The sequence below is a fragment of the Schistocerca nitens genome, chromosome 1 (assembly GCF_023898315.1).
Source record: "Schistocerca nitens isolate TAMUIC-IGC-003100 chromosome 1, iqSchNite1.1, whole genome shotgun sequence".
NCBI lineage: Eukaryota > Metazoa > Arthropoda > Insecta > Orthoptera > Acrididae > Schistocerca > Schistocerca nitens.
In genome coordinates this window covers 1,308,794,561-1,308,815,442 of record NC_064614.1, presented here as the reverse complement: position 1 = coordinate 1,308,815,442, position 20,882 = coordinate 1,308,794,561, and the positions used below count along the sequence as shown (strand labels likewise).

Below are 20,882 nucleotides of genomic sequence, written 5' to 3'. Positions count from 1 at the left end.
TAATGACTGGCAACACATGTAAATTAGGTCACATTTCCAGTGATGATGTCAAATGAAAATAAATAAATAAATAAATAAATAAAAGAAACGAGTTCATTGTAAGGGGGTTGGGGTAAGTTTCTATAACAAAATGGATCAAGTAAATATAGTTACCTGAATGTAAAATTCCCGAAGCTTGCAATGGGGCAAAGCGTCTTCTCATATTGATCTACGTTTGTTTCGACAGGATTCAGTAATACAGAACTGTGATCTTCATTTGTAGCTTTACGATAGTAAGAAAATCTTTCATCTAAATAAAACTGCAGAATCCAAAACAATACCAAACATTTTGTCCAAAAATAAGAGATTTATAGAGATAAGCACGCCCAGGCATTTCTGCCTGCAACAGACCTGGCGTTCGCCGTGCCTAGCTGACGTGATGTCACCAACAAGTGCCGAGGGCTTCCTTTGAGTCAGTGTTGTTACAACCCTATCTCATGCCCTTCTCAAACACTGCTTCCCTCTCATAGCCTTTGGTTCTCTTAACTCCAGTCTGGTTTTTATCTAAATTACCTTTTTCTCCCAGTTTTTACCCCTGCTACCTTCAAAATATCAAAGGTGTATTCCAGTTAACACCATCAAAAGCTTTCTCAAAATTTACAAATGCTATAAACATAGATTCACCTTTCTTCTACCTACATTCCAAGATAAGTCATAGCATGAGTACTGCCTCGTTTGTTCAACACTTATCCATACTCCAAACTGATCTTATCTGAGTTTGGCTTCTACCAGTTTTTACATTCTTGTGTGAATCTGTGTCAGTTTTTTGCAACCTTGACTTATTCAACTGATGATCTGATACTATTGATACCTATAAGCACCTGCCTTCTTTGAAAATTGAATTATTAATTTTTTTGAAATCTGAAGATGTGTCCCCCATCTCATATATCTTGCACATCAGGTGGAATAGTTCTGTCATGGCTGGCTCTCCCAAGGACCTCAATAATTCCACTCCAGGGACATTGTTTCCAGTTGGGCCTTTCAGTGTTCTGTAAAATTCTTCTCACAGTATCATATCTCCTATCTCATCTTCATTTACTTCTTCTTCCCTTTCTATAATTCATCTTCAAGGTCATTTCACTTGTATAGCCCTTCCATTTTTCAGTCTTTCCTTCTTCGCCCATATGAGCTCTTGACATTCATACAACTACATCTCTTGTCTCCAAAGGTCTCTTTAAATTTCCTGTACACTGTAACTCTCTTTCTGCCAGTGATGTATGCTTCTACAGCCTTTCATTTCTCCACTAGCTGTTTCTTCTTAGCCATTTTCCACTTTCTGCCACTCTTATGTTTTAGACATCTGTAATCAGTTTTGGCTGCTTAGTTTGCTGCATTTTTTTTTTTTTTGTTGAGATCTATTAGTATCAAATATAAATTATATGGTGAAATGTGCAATTGTGACCCAAAGAATGGCAACGAAAAGGAATGGAAGTTGAAAGATGAGAGTAGGAGAGCCTTCCAAATTTGATAATGGAAAAAGCCACAGAAAGAGATAGTAAACATTGATGAAAAATGGAATATATTCAAAATATTAATATTCAGTTGTTCTAGTTGTGGTATTGAAGCACACAGCCAAATAAAAGGTAAAATAAGGAAAAAGGAAGAAACTGATAGAAAAAAATTAATATTATTAAGAACCAAAATATGGCATAAAATAGCAAACATATAGAAAACAAAATGAAATAAAAAGTCTTGAGTCACAGGATGAGGTAGAAACAGCCAAATGATAGCAGTAATGGAAAGATAGGTAACTCAAGGCATGAAGGGTCACGAGGGAAAAAAATGCGAAAAATGTGAAAAGTTTGGATGGCTACATCCAAAAACTTAACATGGACAGGAAAAGGATTCAGGGCATATTTTACAGCTTACTGAAAAGTACAAAAGTAGAAAGAGAAGAGATAAAGGCCACAGAAACAGAAGAAGGAATCATCATCAGAGAGAGAAAAGAAATACGAGAAGAGATGAAGATTTATTTTGAAAACTTGTTTAATAGGGAGAATGAGGAATACCATGAACCCAGAGCCACTGATTTACTTGAGGATGAATAACTACTCATTATCTGGACAGAAAGAGAAAATTATTTGAAATAAATAAAAGGATGGAAATCTCACGGAGTTCATCATATGACAAAAGTAGCGGGGATCAACAGAATACAGTGGTTGCATCAATTCCTGGGAGTGATAAAAAGAGAAAAATGAGGCACCTTGTGACTGGAAAAAGGGAATTATAATGCCAAATTTAAAAAGGGAAATAGTAAAAAGTGTACAAATTGTAAGACCACTTTATTACTACACTGCATAAATATTTTATAAGCTTCCAGGAAAGAGGCTGGAGTTACCCTATAATGTCAATTTGAAGGAAAACAGCACAGACGTAAGACTAACAGATGAACAATTGAACTTATTTTTTCACTCTGACAAATAACAGAAAAAAACTGGCATGTAGTAAAAAGACTCCATAGTAGCTAGTTTTGGAGAAGGCATATGACAAAACGTTGATGTATAAAATATTCGACTACTGGTAAACACAGAATTTTTCCAATTCAGTAATTATAAAAATTCAGATATTGTGCGATAATTCTGAAAGCAGTGTACTAACAGGAAATGGAAAGTCAAAACGGTTATGAGCAAATATAGGTGTGCAAAAGGTCTGTTACTGTTTTCCAATACTCTTTGTCACACTTGTAATGGTGCCACTCCATGTTCCCATTGTAAACAAATGCAACACCCTAGCACGAGAGCTGCTAACCAGTCTAGTGGCCAGCATGGAAACAAATTGCAGAGCATGCAATGCTCTCCACAGTGCTCACACACCCTATTAAGAACCATGGCCTACCTTTCGCAATGTCCACGGGACCATCAAGAATTACGGTGACTTCAGTGAAATTATTGTCTTTAAATAAAAATGACATTTCTGTTTGTCTTATAGCATATTTCATTCAGTTACCTTCTGTACTATACCATAACAGTTCTTTCTATGTATGGTGCAAGTTTTGTTAAGCTATGTTATGTGACAGGAACCCATCATGCATTGTTACTTTCATCATTAAGTTTTGCACACCAATGCACATAAGAGGAAGCCTGCAAGTGGAAGTGACTGTGGAGGGAAAGACAAGTACAGAGGGCCAGAATTGGTTTGGTCATGAGAAACAGTTGCAGACAAACTGAATTCCCAGACATTACTCAGAAAGAATGTGCAAGGAAGATCAGCTGGATATCCGAGAAAGATGTTGCTGGATGATGTTCAAGAAGAGCTCAAAAGGAACCAAAGACATGAGGTACTGTGGCAAGGGAGGAAATCTTCCATGAAAGGAACAGACAGATTTGAAAATATCTCACCTGGCTTACTGGAATGGCCTTCAAATAAAAATACAAAATACACAAAATTCTCGCACCACAAGATTCACATTATAGTTGCTTTTATATTTAAAACTGTTTTTTTTTTATTATGAAAATAGTACTAGGTATAAAATTGACAGCTGTTTCAGGCTTCATCGTAATACTTACCGTCACTGTCAGTCGACGTATCGTAAACTGGGCGATCGGGCTCATCGGCATAAGTGGTTGTCTTCTGTTTTATTTCGTCCACGAAGACTGAAATTAAAGCATCCATCATCACAGCCTGCAGAAAGAAAAAAGATAAATAAATACTCATTTTATGCAATTAAGGCAGTTATACTGTCGCCAATATTTGTCAATACATTTGTTGACAAAATAATTGTGCATTTTGTTACAAAGTTGACTGATTTAGGGAAGAAAAAAGAATAGTGCCACAAGCAAGGGCATTCAAACACATTAGCAAAAATGTCTTTAACAAGTGGTGTTCTCTAGCTTGCAAATATTGGAAATATGTCATCTATTATCCATTAAAGGAATGAAGATACAGTAGCAGCAATAAATCGTAACTGTGATACTAAGTTTTTAATTGTCTTGAATCAAAAGGACACTCTTGGTGCAAAGCACATTAATCATATAATTCATGCTTGTTACATGCATTGCATTAATATGAAGTCCTCGATAGGACACAAACAATGTAAGAAGTGGAGGTGGCCAACCAGTGCATAGCTGAGGTACTGAGTTTCTGACAGGCACTTAAACAACAGTGAGCAAGTTTCAGTTGTGTTTGTGTGCTTGTTGACAACTCAATGCCTCAGCTACAGAGTGGATGTCTATCTTCACTCCATGCATTATCTACATCTATGTCTCAAATTGTAGCACTGTGTCTAGTTGAGAATATGGCTACCAAGATTTAAATTTCTTATTGACTGTTTCCATAGGTAGTGCCAGATGTTCCACCATCAAATAAACTGTAAATAGTGAGAGTTGATTCTGATGCTTTATGAGGCACATCATATTGGACAAGGTAATACAGACATTAAAGCAATTATTAGAAAAATGACAGCCACATCAGGCAACAAACAAAGACAATCTTGGATATAGAGGAGACTGATAGAAATGAAGATACGGAGCAGCAAATAGACAAACAGCTTTAAGAGTAAATGCAATGTGCAATGTTGTGAAACATTTTTAATAAACATTTCATAACCACTATTGCTTTGCATGTTATTAAAGATGTCCACAAGGAAGTAAAGAGTACATCTTCACAGGAAAACAAGCAAAGCTCAAATCCTCAACAATGGACTGCCACAAGGCTTTGTGCTAGCTCCTTTATTGTTTAATTTCTACATCTCTGATACGCCAGAACTCAAATCACGGAAGTATGCTGATGATCTGGCTATTGCTTTGCTTGGTGAGTCATTCGAACAATTGGAATCAGGCCTAAATTCTGACATGGTGCAGCTTCATAACTACTACAGGACCTGGTATCTGAACCTTAATGCATCAAAAACAGTAAGCACAGTGATGCATCTCAATAACAAACAAGCAGACAGGAAACTGCGCTTGAATATAGCAGGCCAGGATATAAGACATGAAAGAGCACCAAAATACCTGGGTGTTAAACTGGACTGTAGCCTAACATTCACAAAACATCTGCAGGATGTGAGCCAAAAACTCAGAGGCAGAGTAAAGATCATCCAGAAGCTCACAGGCTGTACCTGGGGAAGTAATGCTACAACACTTCCCACTTCCTCCTTGGCTCTAGTCTAACACATTGCAGAATATTGTGCACCTGTGTGGGCCAACAGTTTGGACATCAATAAAGTAGGCCAACAGTTTGCACGTCAATAAAGTAGATGTTCACCTAAATGACACCTTGTGAACAATGACTGGATCTGTGGGACCTACCCCAACACCATGGCTCTCCGTACTGGCAAACACTGAACCTCCCTCACTCTGCAGATAACACGCAATCCAAATAGAAATGCAAAAAATTGCTGCTGACACCACACTCCCAATACACGCTGATCTGCATGGCCCGACATGATTATAGTCAAAAAATCCCTTCTGGAACCACTCCTCGAACAATCGGGACACCATACCAGAATGGAAACGCCTATGGCAACAAGCAAATGTTAACAATGGACACCTCATTAAGAACCCAGCTGATCGTGTTCCTGGCTTCAACATCCCTTGAAGAACCTGTGTGGCACTAAACAGAATGAGAACTGGTGTTGGACGGTGCAATGAGCTGATGGCCAAGTGGGGCTATGTGGACGATCCTCACTGTGACTGCAGCAAATTACAGATGATGCAGCACAGAATTGAGAGTGAAATTCACGGTTTCCAGGACGATTCAGTAGAGGATCTGCATAGACTCACAGATTGTGCCATTTCTTGGCTTTAAAATTTAAGTGTTTCTGTTTAATTAATAATTTTTTTTGACAGATTGCAACATGTATGCACTATAGGTTTATAAGTACTGTAATATGTATAACTAAATTTATGATGAATAGTGCTTTGTTACATCTGCACGTTAATTAAATTTCCCATGCTGAATGTGTATAGTACTGTAAGGCAACAGGCATATCGAAGGCAACGTAAGTAAATAAATAAAGATGTGGTTACTTACATTAACTGAGTATTTTATGCATTATCAAATTTGATAAAATATTTTATGCATTATTAATCAATATAACAGGACACTTGTGTAATAATAATAATATTTATAGCCAGTTTTTGACAGTTAGGCTATGTCAAATAAATATGTACAGCTGTGGATTCTGACTCTCACAAAACACCATAGAATATTACACAAATGTCGTGTATTTCCAGAATGAGATTTTCACTCTGCAGCGGAGTGTACGCTGATACGAAACTTCCTGGCACATTAAGACTATGTGATGGACCGAGACTCGAACTCGGGACCTTTGCCTTTTGCGGGCAAGGGCTCTACCAACTGAGCTACCCGTGCACGACTCATGCCCCGTACTCACAGCTTTACTTCTGCCAGTACCTCTTCTCCTACCTTCCAACTTGGGTAGCTCAGTCGGTAGAGCACTTGCCCGCGAATGGCAAAGGTCCCGAGTTCGAGTCTCGGTCCGGCACACAGTTTTAATCTGCCAGGAATTGTCATGTGTTTTTCTTTCATGACATGTTCAGTGTTGAGCATGTGCTAGCTACGCAATGGTTGATATTTGAAAGTGACTTAATCTGGAAGCATTTGTGGCTTCTTGAGACTGGGCCTTGAATCTCGTGCCTGTTTTTCCACTGCAGCAGGCAGGACAACTATGATGTATTTCATATAGTCCACTGTCACTGACCTTACTGACGTCATTTTTATGTTATGGGGAAATCAATTGTTAGAATCTCTCTCTCTCTCTCTCTCTCTCTCTCTCTCTCTCTCTCTCTCTCTCTCTGTTCCTATTCCTCTTTTTTTTTAACATAGGGTTCAGGTATGATGGTCTAGTATGTACAGCTTCTCTTCATTTTGTACATTGTATTTTGCCTTGTTATTGCTGCACTATTTAAGGAGATGCACAGGGATTGAAACAGATTGTGTGTCACAGTAAAGCTCTCATGCCCGTGACTGTAAAAACTGTAAAAAATACTGTTGCCATTGTAACCCCCCAAGGACAGAAAACCCCAATTAACAAACTTTGTGAAAACGTAAAGTAGGGAAGTGAGTCATCTTGACAGTGACAACAACTATTTGTGATAAAAAAATTAATTACACTGATAATGTTTTGATTAACAACTATAACACTTAAATACTGAAAGTAACATACAAAAGAGGAGATAAAAGGAAAGGGTTGTCATGCATTATCTTTTAAACATTTATAGAATAAATTTAAATTCATATGAATGAAGGTTAAAGGAGGTAATTCAGTCAAAGACAACATTTACCATGGAAGAGAGTTGTAGCCACATCAAAAAGGAAATTTAATGTGCCTACAATGCAGCTCGGATACGGAAATGTTTAGTTAGTTGCTCTTGAGTTACTCTAGAGTATTATTGCGATAGTCTTCTGGAAGCAAACGCTATTAGATTGATTCAGTTGTGAACGTTTGATAGTTTGGGAGAGAGAGACTAAAGCCATACTCAGTCACTCGACTGAAGATAGTAATCTTTACCATTATCAATGTGACAGCGATTTTAATTGAGTGATACCGATTTACTGGACTTAACCTTCGGTCGGAAGAACAGTTGCGAACTTGATAGTAATGGATCAGTGACAAGAAAACTATTCATAGTCTCGAGTAGGACACAATAATTCGAAGTCATGAAGAAACACCAAAACGCCGTTCAATCAAAAGTTGTTGTCAACGTCATGATTACTGGACTGATGAGAAGTTAATCTTGAATGACATATCGGTGTGTGTGTGTGCATGATAGGGGCAAACAATTAATTACCAAAAGATTAATAAACTATTAGTCAAGAGATAAATCAGATGTGTCGCCTACATGATTCCTGGAATAATATTACTTATGTTCATACCAGTGATTGAGTCTTTTAAACATTTTAAGTTTCTGTGTGAAGACAGGAATAACAGACAGTGGAAGGTGAATAATATAAAAATCAGCATTACGGCGTGTTACAAGGACGTAACTTCAACATAAAGTGATCTCTGGAGTTATGTTGGATTGTTGTTAATAATTTGACGTAACAACGGCATAGCAACAGAATTACGAACAGCAATTATTAATGCTTGCTAAGGATGATGTGAAAAATGACCGCAATGATAGGATTAAGAACCAAGCTATTCTATCTGGTCATTATAACTCAGGTAATGTTGTTTATTGGGGGTTTGCCAGGGAGGAGTAAAGCATCCAGTTGGCCTTAGTAAGCTGCCATTTGGGTGTGCATGTAGGTGGAGTAAGAGTCAGAATTCGGATAGCACGTGGAAAATGATTACTCTAGAACGTATCAGAGAGAACGGACCACTCAAGACGATGGGCAAGCTGGGCGGTCGAGAAGGATAGGTCCAAATGGGAATAGGTGTGCGTGGAGTCTGAAAGGAATGTGGGTGCTCCTGTGTTATGTCAGACGAGGTTAAGTCTATTAAGAAGGTCAGCCAAGTGGACACCTCTGGGACAGGTTCTGGGAGAACCCCAAAGTTGATGGTGCATATTAATGTCACCAAGCAGCAGAAGGGGTAAGGTAGCTATCCAATAAGCTGGAGGAAGTCTGCACTGGTGACATCGAATGACAGAGGGATGTAAACGATACAAAGGGAAAAGGTCAAGTGAGGAAGGAATACGTGAACTGCAACAGCTTGAAGGTGGGAAATCAGAAAGATGGGTTGACTATGAACATCATTCCATATGAGCAGCATGACTCCAGCATTATACGGAATGCTGTCCTTGGGGGGAAGGTCAATATGGACTGGGAAGAAATGCGAGAGCAGAAAGCGGTCGTGAGGATGCAATTTTGTTTCCTGGAGGCAGAGAACAAGTGGATGCTGTGATTCTAAGAGCATCTGTAAATCCACTTCATTGGATCAAAGGCCACGAACGTTCCATTGGAGGAGAGTCATGATGAGGAAAAAATGAAAGGGTGTTATCTCAGTGGCTTGCGAGTGCCAGCCTCTGAGGACTCGCTGCTACAGGGCACAGAGGCAGGAGGATCCCACTCCATGAGGTCTACAGAAGCGTCAGCATTCTCCTTCTGTTGGCCTGCCGAGTCCATGGCAGAAAAATGGTTGGTGGTGTGCTCTGGCAACAAGGAGGTCGGCCAGACGAGGGTATCATGTGGCGACACCATCAAAGAGGAATATCAAGTCGGTGAAGGAGAAGACTGTTTGCCTTTGTTTGACTTCTTGGAGCCTTTCCAGTTGTCAGAAGAAGACTCTCAGTTTGGTTGGAGAGACATAGGAAGCCTTCACAGAAGTATTCCATCTGTCCTTTCTGGCCTGCCAGTTGTGTAGCAGGTGACTTCGCCCCGTGATGTAAAAGTTTGGTGGCTTGTTGCACAGCTGGATGAGGAGATGGGAACACTACCATGACACTGGGAGATTTCACTACCACGGTGCCAAATCTGAGGTCACATATCTGCATGGCCATGTCCTTCATGGAGCGAGATGTAGCAAGAACAGTACTGTAGGTGCCAGATGGTAGAAAGCAGGGTTCCTGACAAGCGAACAACTTGTGAGTGACTGAGTAAGGCTCCTTTTTCTTCAGTTGGATCTGCTGGACAACCTGCTCATCTAGATACATGGGACAGTTGCGGGAGGAGACAGCATCATCGTCATTGCAGTTGATGCAGCAGGGAGAAGGAGGTGGACAATTGCCCTCATGAGCATCCCTGCCACAGGTTACACATTCGGCTGAGTGTTGACAGGACTGTTGAGCGTGGTTGTAATGATGAAACTTCTAGCAGTGCATTGGGTTCAGAATATATGGTCTGACTGTGATAACTTCATCAAATTGTTTTGATCTTTAATGGAAGAACCACTCTATCAAAAGTGGGCACTAAGGAGGCCTCCACTTTTTTCATCACGTGATGGACTGCAGTGACACTCTGAGACAGAGAGGCATGTTTGTATTTCTGCCTCGGTCAGACCATTGAGCAGCCTAGTGTAAATAACACCACGTGGAAAATTTAGCATTCGATGGACCTCAACATGAACAGGATAGCTGTTAAGGTGCGAAGCTGCAAACAGTTGTTGTGCTTGACAACCAGAAGTAGTCTCTAAATGCAAAGTGCCATCACATAAACGAGAGCAGAGTTTCACAGCGCCACCAATTGCATCAACACCTTTCTGAATAGTAACCGAATTTATGATAGCAAAGGAGTGACCGTCTTCACTATGTGAAACCACGAGGAACCGTGGTGCAGCTGGGAGGGTTTTTGAATCGTTAGCCTCACTCTGTTTACGTTTCATACATGTCGACTGTGAAGACGATTGGCTCATTGCGAGAAAATCCCCCAGGACTGCCAGCATCTACGACAGTGCACTCCTTCCAACTGGGGGTCCCATCAGAAGGGGGGCACACCGTCCTTAGATGATTGTTCACACCTTAGGTCACACGTCCTGAACACCTCACAGAGGGACCAATCGGTAATTTGGGAAGGTAGCAGCTCAGGCAATCATCCCTCCCAAGGTCTGGTCTGTACCAGGGGGTACATGCGAACTCTACCTGTCAACCAGGGGCTGGGAATTACGAGTTACCCAGTCACCTGTTATGTGTCAGACGCACGAGCTGGCTTTCAGGAGCACACAGATAGGGAGAAGAAAAAAGAGGGACCTCAAATGCTGAAGCAGAGGAAGGATAGGATAAGGGGAATGAAGAAAGGAAAAGGAATGAGACACAGTGGAGAGACTTTTCTGATATTGGCCACTGAAAATGCAGAACACATTTCTAAAAACATCCCAGACGTATCCTCCAAGGCAGGAGAAATGGAATAGCAAGATGACAGACACGGAGAACGGAAGTGAAACTGTGCTGCAAAGACTGGTGTCCCATGGTAGCCAAGCACAAACCCGCCAAAGAGCGGCGAGCCCCCTGGAGGGTATACGGTGTGCAGCAACTATCCTTTTCATAATATTCTTAAATTCCATCCTGGATTTTTTGTGTGTGTTCTCAGTAACAACAGAGTGTGCCAAATAGGTGCTGGTTTTTGGCTCAAGTCTCTTCCATGCACATAACTGACATTACACCGAAATATTTGAATTGTGACACTGACACAAGGATCCGCCCACTTAAAACTATCTTACACCTCTTTAGGTTTTTCCCTTGCAAGTCAACATTTCCGTCTTTTCTGTCACTAAAATTCACTTTTGCATTTTAACTTCATCATCCCAAATGACAGTCATCTCACAACATCCCAAATGACAGTCATCTCACAGTTAATGTGCCATCTTGGCTTCAGAGTAACCCTAGGTGGAACACAGTTTTCTCACTCTTTCATCATTTGATACAAATAAAAAAAGTAACATGAGGACTTTAGAAGTTACACATGTCATCACACCCTAAGGCCATTACACATCAATAGCAGTGCATTGTCAACAGAGAGTACATGTTCTGGGTGTTCTGCAATCACAGCTCTGCTGTGGTACAGATAGCAGATGCACAGCAGCACACGAGCAACAAGGCATGGCAGCTGGAAGTGTGTTCTGAGATTGAAGTACGCTGGATGGTACAATTCTTGTCACTAAAGCAATTAAACTGCAAACAGATTCTGGTGGTATATGGACCAAATGAGATATGACATCCAGCTGTGGTGAAATGGTGCCAACAATTTGACCTAGGCCACACAGACATGATAATGACAATCGGTAAGTCCAGATCTTGTATCGGGCGAATAACATCTTTCTTGGCAGTCTGAAAAAACATCTGAGGGAGAAAGAGATTTTCCACCAATGAAGACATACACACATTGGCCTTCAAATGGCTACATGACTGAGCAGCAGATTTCTACTGCCAAAGAACTGAATGATTGGTGGAATGTTCCAACTGTCATTTGCACAGACCTGGTGACTATGAGGAAATGGTGTCTTGATCTGTACCACTTTGAAGTGTAGTGCAGCTTTCAATAAAAGTTACTTGGCTCACCATAGCATTGAATAACTTCCTTTTCAAACACACGTTGTGAATAGTACTGGACAGATACTACCTGTCACACACTCCTGTAAATTCTGTAAATTCTGGACAGTGTTTATTTTCATTAGCCTTTTGTTGTAATATGTTGAGGATATCCAGCCACCTCCAAAACATCCCACAGAACTCTCTGTCATCCTTGGTGTATGAGAATCCTTAGGTGAAACCAGTTTGATCTTCAGAGAAGGTTGTTTCTGCTCTTTTTTGGAATCAGATGCTGATTATTTTGCTGTAGTTCTATTAAGCTGAATCATGTACCCTACTGGCACAATAGTTTCTGCAATCAATTCTCTCACTTAATATATATAAATATTTAATATGTGCTTCTTCCACTTGTTTGGTACACAAGCTATCTGGCAATATTTATTTACTGGGGATAGGAATCTTACCTCTAGAAACAGGCCATCGTTCAAATCGCCTGGCCAGTCTGATCGGTATCTAAAATTTTTAATTATTAATTTTAATATGCTACCGTCATGTTCAGGTACATTTAACTGTGCCCTATGTGCTGAGTAGGAATACCACTTGAGCAGAGGTTGTTCGTCCCTGTGGATTGCAGTCTGCTGACAATGTGTCCACTACGCACCTGCTGTGGGTAGCCAATAGGGAGCACAGGAGAGAAATCACGTGTTGGCTGCTGGAACTTTGGTTCCAGGCTGGGTCATCTCTCTGGCCTTAACTTTCAGCTAGCAATGACATGAATCCTCTATGTCTTTTTCTCAGACTTGACATCATCTTATGACTACTTAATGGACTCACAAAGTCACCTGGACAATCCCATAAGCATTACGCACACTGATTACAGTAACTGGATGATTTTTTTAAATATCCCTTCAGGTGCCCACATCCTGCCAACCTGACACCCACATCCCCGCCCCCTGCACCCGTAAACTGCCATATTTTAACAATCCGTTATTCAAACCATCTGACTCTGACAATTTTGTCCTCTCACTCTTCTGTAACTTTAACTCTTCTATGAGAGACTGGATCTACTACATTTAAAGTATCACCTACAGTAACTTGAATAAGACATGAACAGGAGACACCAGCTGACCGGCTGAGGGCACCGAATGGTGAGTCGCCGAAAACCACGAAGGACAACGATCGCGACACTGAATGAATGACAAGATGACATGACAGAATGGCAAGTACGGAGTGTAAACTGAATCGAGAACCTAGATATGTGCAGTCCGGCAACAGTGAATACAAGAAACAATACGTAATTGCAGTTGGAACACAACTGAGGTCCGGATACCAGTGTGGCTAACTTTACGGTGGGGCCACGGGCGCCAGTAGCCAGGTGTGAGAGGCACGGCCCGTGCATAGCACTGAGGCGGCGATACCAGTTCTCGCAAATATTAGCAGTGCTGGCCAGCACCTCTCATCTAGTTCCACATATTCCGGTGGGCTTCCAAACTCACAGGCCTGGGTACCAGAACATCCTCCACATTTGATCTGATTTTCAATTGTCACAATCATAAATTACATTCAGTTTGCTATGCTTTACAGAAATAAGTTCAAACTGTTAGTTTCAAGATTCTCAAAATGCCAAACAAGTCATTAAAACAGAAATGTAAAATACATAGGGATGTGCTTAAACAACTGCCTTCCAAATGACAGTACCCAAACAGAAGACACTCATGTTCTTAAACACAATGTTTGAAAAAGTCTGGAAGCTCATTTATTTTATTCCTTAAATTAATATACTGATTACTGAAAGAGAGAATTTAATATGTGAAAAGAAAGAAATTCAGATTTAACTGAACTTCAAATGTCAGAAACAGAGTGTATTTTAAATGATGACTAAATGAAACCCTCAGCTGCCGACAGGTGTTGTTGATATACCTCGATGTGGACAGCTGAAAATGTGTGCCCCGAATAGGACTCGAACCCGGGATTTCCTGCTTACATGGCAGACGCTCTATCAATCTGAGCCACCGAGGACACAGAAGAATAGCGCGGCTACAGGGACTTATCCATTGCACGCTTCCCATGCGACTCACATTCCCAACTGTTTGGGCAACCTGTGCGTATTTGCACAGACGAAGATCAATGGCTGGGTAGCCTTTAACTATGTATATGAAGACAGTAACTGTTCTCGAAGGAACAGAATACTGTTGATGACCGTGCAGCTTTTCCCTGGAATAAATGATGACTAACTGAAACCCTCAGCTGCTGACAGGTGTTGTTGATATACCTCAATGTGGACAGCTGAAAATGTGTGCCCCGACCGGGTTCGAGTCCCGGTAATCATTTATTCCAGGGAAAAGCTGCATGGTCATCAACAGTATTCTGTTCCTTCGAGAACAGTTACTGTCTTCATATATATGTAGTGTGTATTTTAATGAAAATTTGATCCTGGATAAAAAACTGAAGAAACTGCAAAAAGGTGGGAATTTAAGGAGATGGGACCTGGATAAGCTGACTAAACCAGAGGTTGTACAGAGTTTCAGGTAGAGCATAAGGGAACAATTGACAGGAATGGGGGAAAGAAATACAGTAGAAGACGAATGGGTAGCTTTGAGGGATGAAGTAGTGAAGGCAGCAGGCAATCAAATAGGTAAAAAGACGAGGGCTAGTAGAAATCCTTGGGTAACAGAAGAAATATTGAATTTAATTGATGAAAGGAGAAAATATAAAAATGCAGTAAATGAAGCAGGCAAAAAGGAATACAAACGTCTCAAAAATGAGATCGACAGGAAGTGCAAAATGGCTAAGCAGGGATGGCTAGAGGACAAATGTAAGGATGTAGACGCTTTTCTCACTAGGGGTAAGATAGATACTGCGTACAGGAAAATTAAAGAGACCTTTGGAGATAAGAGAACCACTTGTATGAACATCAAGAGCTCAGATGGAAACCCAGTTCTAAGCAAAGAAGGGAAAGCAGAAAGGTGGAAGGAGTATATAGAGGGTCTATACAAGGGTGATGTACTTGAGGACAATATTATGGAAATGGAAGAGGATGTAGATGAAGATGAAATGGGAGATACGATACTGCGTGAAGAGTTTGACAGAGCACTGAAAGACCTGAGTCGAAACAAGGCCCCCGGAGTAGACAACATTCCATTGGAACTACTGACGGCCTTGGGAGAGCCAGTCCTGACAAAACTCTACCATTTGGTGAGCAAGATGTACGAGACAGGTGAAATACCCTCAGACTTCAAGAAGAATATAATAATTCCAATCCCAAAGAAAGCAGGTGTTGACAGATGTGAAAATTACCGGACAATCAGTTTAATAAGCCACAGCTGCAAAATACTAACACGAATTCTTTACAGACGAATGGAAAAACTAGTAGAAGCCAGCCTCGGGGAAGATCAGTTTGGATTCCGTAGAAATACTGGAACACGTGAGGCAATACTGACCTTACGACTTACCTTAGAAGAAAGATTAAGGAAAGGCAAACCTACGTTTCTAGCATTTGTAGACTTGGATAAAGCTTTTGACAATGTTGACTGGAATACTCTCTTTCAAATTCTAAAGGTGGCAGGGGTAAAATACAGGGAGCAAAAGGCTATTTACAATTTGTACAGAAACCAGATGGCAGTTATAAGAGTCGAGGGACATGAAAGGGAAGCAGTGGTTGGGAAGGGAGTAAGACAGGGTTGTAGCCTCTCCCCGATGTTATTCAATCTGTATATTGAGCAAGCAGTAAAGGAAACAAAAGAAAAATTCGGAGTAGGTATTAAAATCCATGAAGAAGAAATAAAAACTTTGAGGTTCGCCGATGACATTGTAATTCTGTCAGAGACAGCAAAGGACTTGGAAGAGCAGTTGAACGGAATGGATGGTGTCTTGAAGGGAGGATATAAGATGAACATCAACAAAAGCAAAACGAGGATAATGGAATGTAGTCGAATTAAGTCGGGTGATGTTGAGGGTATTAGATTAGGAAATGAGACACTTAAAGTAGTAAAGGAGTTTTGCTATTTGGGGAGCAAAATAACTGATGATGGTCGAAGTAGAGAGGATATAAAATGTAGACTGGCAATGGCAAGGAAATCGTTTCTGAAGAAGAGAAATTTGTTAACGTCGAGTATAGATTTAAGTGTCAGGAAGTCGTTTCTGAAAGTATTTGTATGGAGTGTAGCCATGTATGGAAGTGAAACATGGATGGTAAATAGTTTGGACAAGAAGAGAATAGAAGCTTTCGATATGTGGTGCTACAGAAGAATGCTGAAGATTAGATGGGTAGATCACATAACTAATGAGGAGGTACTGAATAGGATTGGGGAGAAGAGGAGTTTGTGGCACAACTTGACCAGAAGAAGGGATCGGTTGGTAGGACATGTTCTGAGGCATCAAGGGATCACCAATTTAGTATTGGAGGGCATCGTGGAGGGTAAAATTCGTAGGGGGAGACCAAGAGATGGATACACTAAGCAGATTCAGAAGGATATAGGTTGCAGTAGGTACTGGGAGATGAAGAAGCTTGCACAGGATAGAGTAGCATGGAGAGCTGCATCAAACCAGTCTCAGGACTGAAGACCACAACAACACAACATGAAAAGGACAGTTGCTACTTGCCACATAGGGGGGCTAGTGAGTTGCAGATAGGCACAACAAAAAGACTGCCAGAAAGTGATCCTGCACACATGACTGCCAACTACAGCATCTACGGCCGGGCTGGAGTTTGCAGTCATGTGTGCATGAGGTGTGCTTGCCTGTGTGTATGTGTGTGTGTGTGTGTGTGTGTGTGTGTGTGTGTGTGTTTTACTAATGAAGGCTGTGGCCGAAAGATTTGTGTAAGTGTATTTTAATTGTTCTGTGTGGAAAGTAACGTGCCTTCTTTACAGTTGACATTCTTCTCTGTCTCTCTCTCTCATCTCTATCCTTTTTTTAAGAAGCAAGCTTTTTTGCCTGTCCTTATATAAGCACTGCTTTTGCCACATTTTTCCCTAGAGGGCAGAACTATTTTGCTTTTCTTGCTGTGAGTTCACAATATATTCATCAATGAGTAGTTATTATTAACTTATTTGCTATTTTCATCAGTTTTAAAATGAATTCAGCACTAATTTTCCTTCTAATCATGAGGGCCATGTTTGGTACAAATGTCACTACATAACTCTAGTTTTTAAACATCTTTTCAGAAAATCCATATTAAAAATCTCTTTCTTTGAACAAAGGTTTTTAATCAAATACCTTGACTGCCAATGTAGACGCGTGCAAAATGGTGCGGGATTATCGGAAATAGCAATCGGTGTGATGAATGTCGCAATATTTTCAAGCAGTGTGTTTTAATACTGTCCACTCAAGGAATGACACCGGGGATTTCTAGAGAAGCACTGACTGTCACTAATGCAATGTGACACTGGAAAAAGAGCAGCTTATATTTACACTTTGAAGTGCTTCGGCAGTGAGCCGCTTTTGTGTGCTGCAGTCTGCAGTGGTAATATTAAGTCTAGACCAGAAATTTTGATTACAGCTGTTCTGGCATAACCACAAGCACCAGAACAAAGATAAGATCGCAAGAGCAAAGATGACGTCAGCCAATAGCCCGTTGACAAAGGACCACATGATCACAGGAGCGCCCTCTAGCCAAAGAGAATATAAGTGCCACTCCTGCCAGCCTCGACCAAACAGTACGTGGACAGTATTCGCACAATACTAGCCTGGGCCTAGGAGAGACCACTACTGTAGCAGTGGCATATGATCTGTATCAGTTCCTTACGTGGACACTGTCTATAGCTAAAGACATTTACTATTTGTATGTCGCCCATCACTTGTGACGATGTTGTAAATTCAAAGTTGAGCATTGTCAATCTTCTTATGTGTAATAAAAACTATTAATGTTATTTACTTGAATTGTTGTATAGCATTCCGAGAACGCAGCATCCTTTAGGCACCCTCTACGAGATGAGTGGGCACGGCCCCACATTTGGCGACGAGTATCAGTCGAACCCAGTGCGTGGTGGCCAAGGAACTATCATTTATATTGTGCTGGCGCCTTAATTTTCTCTTGTTTTTACTCTGCAGGGGCACTCATTAGCTTTGACAGTTTCTTGTCATTTATGCTAATCAGTATTTTCAGGTGGTCATTGCAGAAATTTTCTTTGCCTTCTTTAGATTGCTTGCCTTGTCTGTTTGTTGCATTTGTGTCTTCCAAAATGCCCACCCCACCTGTCCCGCCCCCTGCTCCGGCTGCGGCCACAAGTTTCAGATGCCAAGTAACTAATGCAGATGTTTCAGTTCCAGACACAACAGATCTCCATGTTACTCAACACAGTGCAGCAGCTACTGGCCAACGCTGTGCACCCAATGCAACAAGCACTGCCTATTACAGCTGCTACACCACCTTTTCGACAGTTTTGTGAGCAAGAAGAGGAATGGCTCAAGTGGTTGTCTCAGTTTGAGACCCACCTTATAACTCACAATGTACCGGGTACTGTGAATCTTCCATATCTATTATCAACAGAAGGAAGTGCAGTGTTTTGTGCTCCTACAAAAACTTTCCCCTAATACCACTCCGAGTGAACTTAGTTATGAACGGGTGGTACAGTCATTAACTAACTATTATGGCCAACAAATGAATGTGGTAGCAACTAGGTATCAATTCTTTAATTGCAAAAAACGATCAGAACAAACTTATCACAAGTGGATAACAGATTTGCAGGGTATGACAAGGAAATGCAAATTCAAATGTGCTTGCGATGCTTTTTATTCAGGCGTTATGTTACGTGATTCAATTGTGTACAATGTACCTGATGTCAAACTCAGAGAACTGATGTCAATGTACCTGATGTCAAACAGTCCGATCCATCATTTTAGCAGGTAGCACAAATACTCGATCAGTACGATTCAGGTGCTCTGTCAGCTGTTAAATTTGAGCAGCCAGCTATTTGTCAGGTTGACTCCCTTGCTTGCAGTCACCCCATTCCGCAATGGTGGCTTACACTAGCCACTCTAAGTAAACAATGATGAACATGGCGTAAGCTGTTCGCTAAACAGGCAGCTACACAGGCAAACAGAATTAAGTCTTGCCCTAGGTGTTATTCACGGCACAAATGCCAAGACTGCCCTTCCCGACAAGCTTAGTGTTACGCTTGTGGTAGGAATGGACATGTGCAATCCGTATGTTTGCAATGGAACAAACATAAGAATTTGGCACACTCACAAAACTCTAGTCACAAGGCCCATGTCATTAATGCTGTATATTCCAAGTTTGTAACTAGTGAGCGTGCAGTTTTGTCAATCATACATCAGGCAAACAACCTTTTCGTTCATTTACTTCTTTGTGGGAAATGTGAGAAATTTCAGTTGGACACAGGTGCCTTTGTCACATTGCTCAATTGTCACACATACGAACTGTTAGGCTCCCCATGCCTGTCTAAAACTAGCATGCAACTGATGGCTTATAATGGTTAAGACGTTCCCGTTCTTGGAAAGTGTACATTGCCTGCTATGTATCACACACATATGTGAACAGTGACTTTTACAGTGGTGCAATCACGCAATTATGAGAACATGTTTGGTCTTGATTTTTTTGATTTGTTTGGCTTTTACATTCAGCACAATGTGTTGTCAGTGTCTGCATTCAATGCAAAATACAGTGTAGCTAGCTAGCTAAAAGAATTCCCGGAACTCGTTCCTGAAGGTTTAGGCACAGCTAACAATTTTGTTGCACATATTACTCTGAAAGACAATGCTCAGTTGAAATTTTGCTGGGCCAGAACTGTTCCCATTGCATTACAGGACAAAGTCGCTGCTGAACTTACAGAATTGCAAGATTTCGGAGTTATTGCACCCATATCACCTAGTCAATGGGTAAGACCATTGGTCTTGCTTCCCAAACCTTCAGGTCGCATTCACCTCTGTGTTAAACTTTAAGTCTACAATCAACCCACAAACTGTCATTGATAGTTATCCATTTCCACACGCAGAGGATCTCATGGACAAATTAGGCACTGGATGCTACTTTTCAAAAACTGATTTGCGTGACACATTATCCTCAAATACTGCTCGATGAACAATCTCAAAAAGTGTGTGTAGTAAATACTCATTTGGGCTAGTTTAAATATTTGCATTTGCCTTTTGGCAGTGCTTCCACACCTGCCATTTTCCAATGGTATTTGGAACAACTGACTGCCAAGTCCCAAACTGTTTGGACAATATTGTCATAGCAGGTCGTACACCTGAAGAACATATTGCAAATATGCATGCTTTGTTTCATGTGTTATCAGAGGCAAGACTAAAGAGTAGACTGGACAAGTGTGGTTATTTAAACCTGAGTTGCAGTATCTTGGTCATGTCATAAACAGTCAAGGTGTACATCCTCTTCAGTCGCATTTCTTGGTCATACAAGACTTTCCAGTTCCTCTCAGTGTCACAGAATTGCAGTCAGTCCTAAGGAAAATGAACTATTATATTCAGTTCATACCGAATGCTGTACAAATCACAGCTCCTTTGCATCGCTTGCGTCACAAGAATGTCCCATTTGTTTGGACAGATGAGTGCCAAGTAGCTTTTCAGAAACTTAATGATCAGTGATCCTGACAAAACAGTTGTACTGCAAGATGACGCTTCCGCTTACAGAATAGGTGCAGTGCTTTCGCACAGAAATGGTGATACAGACTGACCTATTGCTTTCACATCAAAAGTGTTGTCCAAAGTTCAGAGTAACTATTCACAAATTGAAAAAGAGGCTTTGGTTCTTGTGAATGGTGTCAGCAAATTTCACCACTATTTGTATGGCAGAAAATTCTGCTTACTAATGGATCACAAGCCTTCGCTGTCCTTGTTTCATCTGAAGAAACTGGTTCCTGTATGAACTACCCAAAAATTGCAAAGATGGGCTTTGTTGTCCCAATACCAGTACGAGGTTGTGTATCATTTGACAGCTCAACAAGGTAATGTGGATACACTTCTACATCTTCCGATTGGCCCTGATACAGACTCTGACACTTC

At 40.9% G+C, this 20,882-nt stretch overlaps 1 protein-coding gene across 5 annotated transcripts in view; it reads right to left on the bottom strand.

The window, feature by feature from the left end:
- Window positions 1-20,882, bottom strand: part of LOC126202618 (putative FERM domain-containing protein FRMD8P1) — a 359,262-nt gene that overhangs the window by 40,487 nt on the left and 297,893 nt on the right. For all 5 annotated transcript variants that reach the window (XM_049936880.1, XM_049936881.1, XM_049936883.1 and 2 more), the window contains one exon: window positions 3,546-3,660. In XM_049936880.1, coding sequence (XP_049792837.1) covers window positions 3,546-3,660 — 115 coding nt within the window. The remainder of the gene's footprint in view (window positions 1-3,545; window positions 3,661-20,882) is intronic.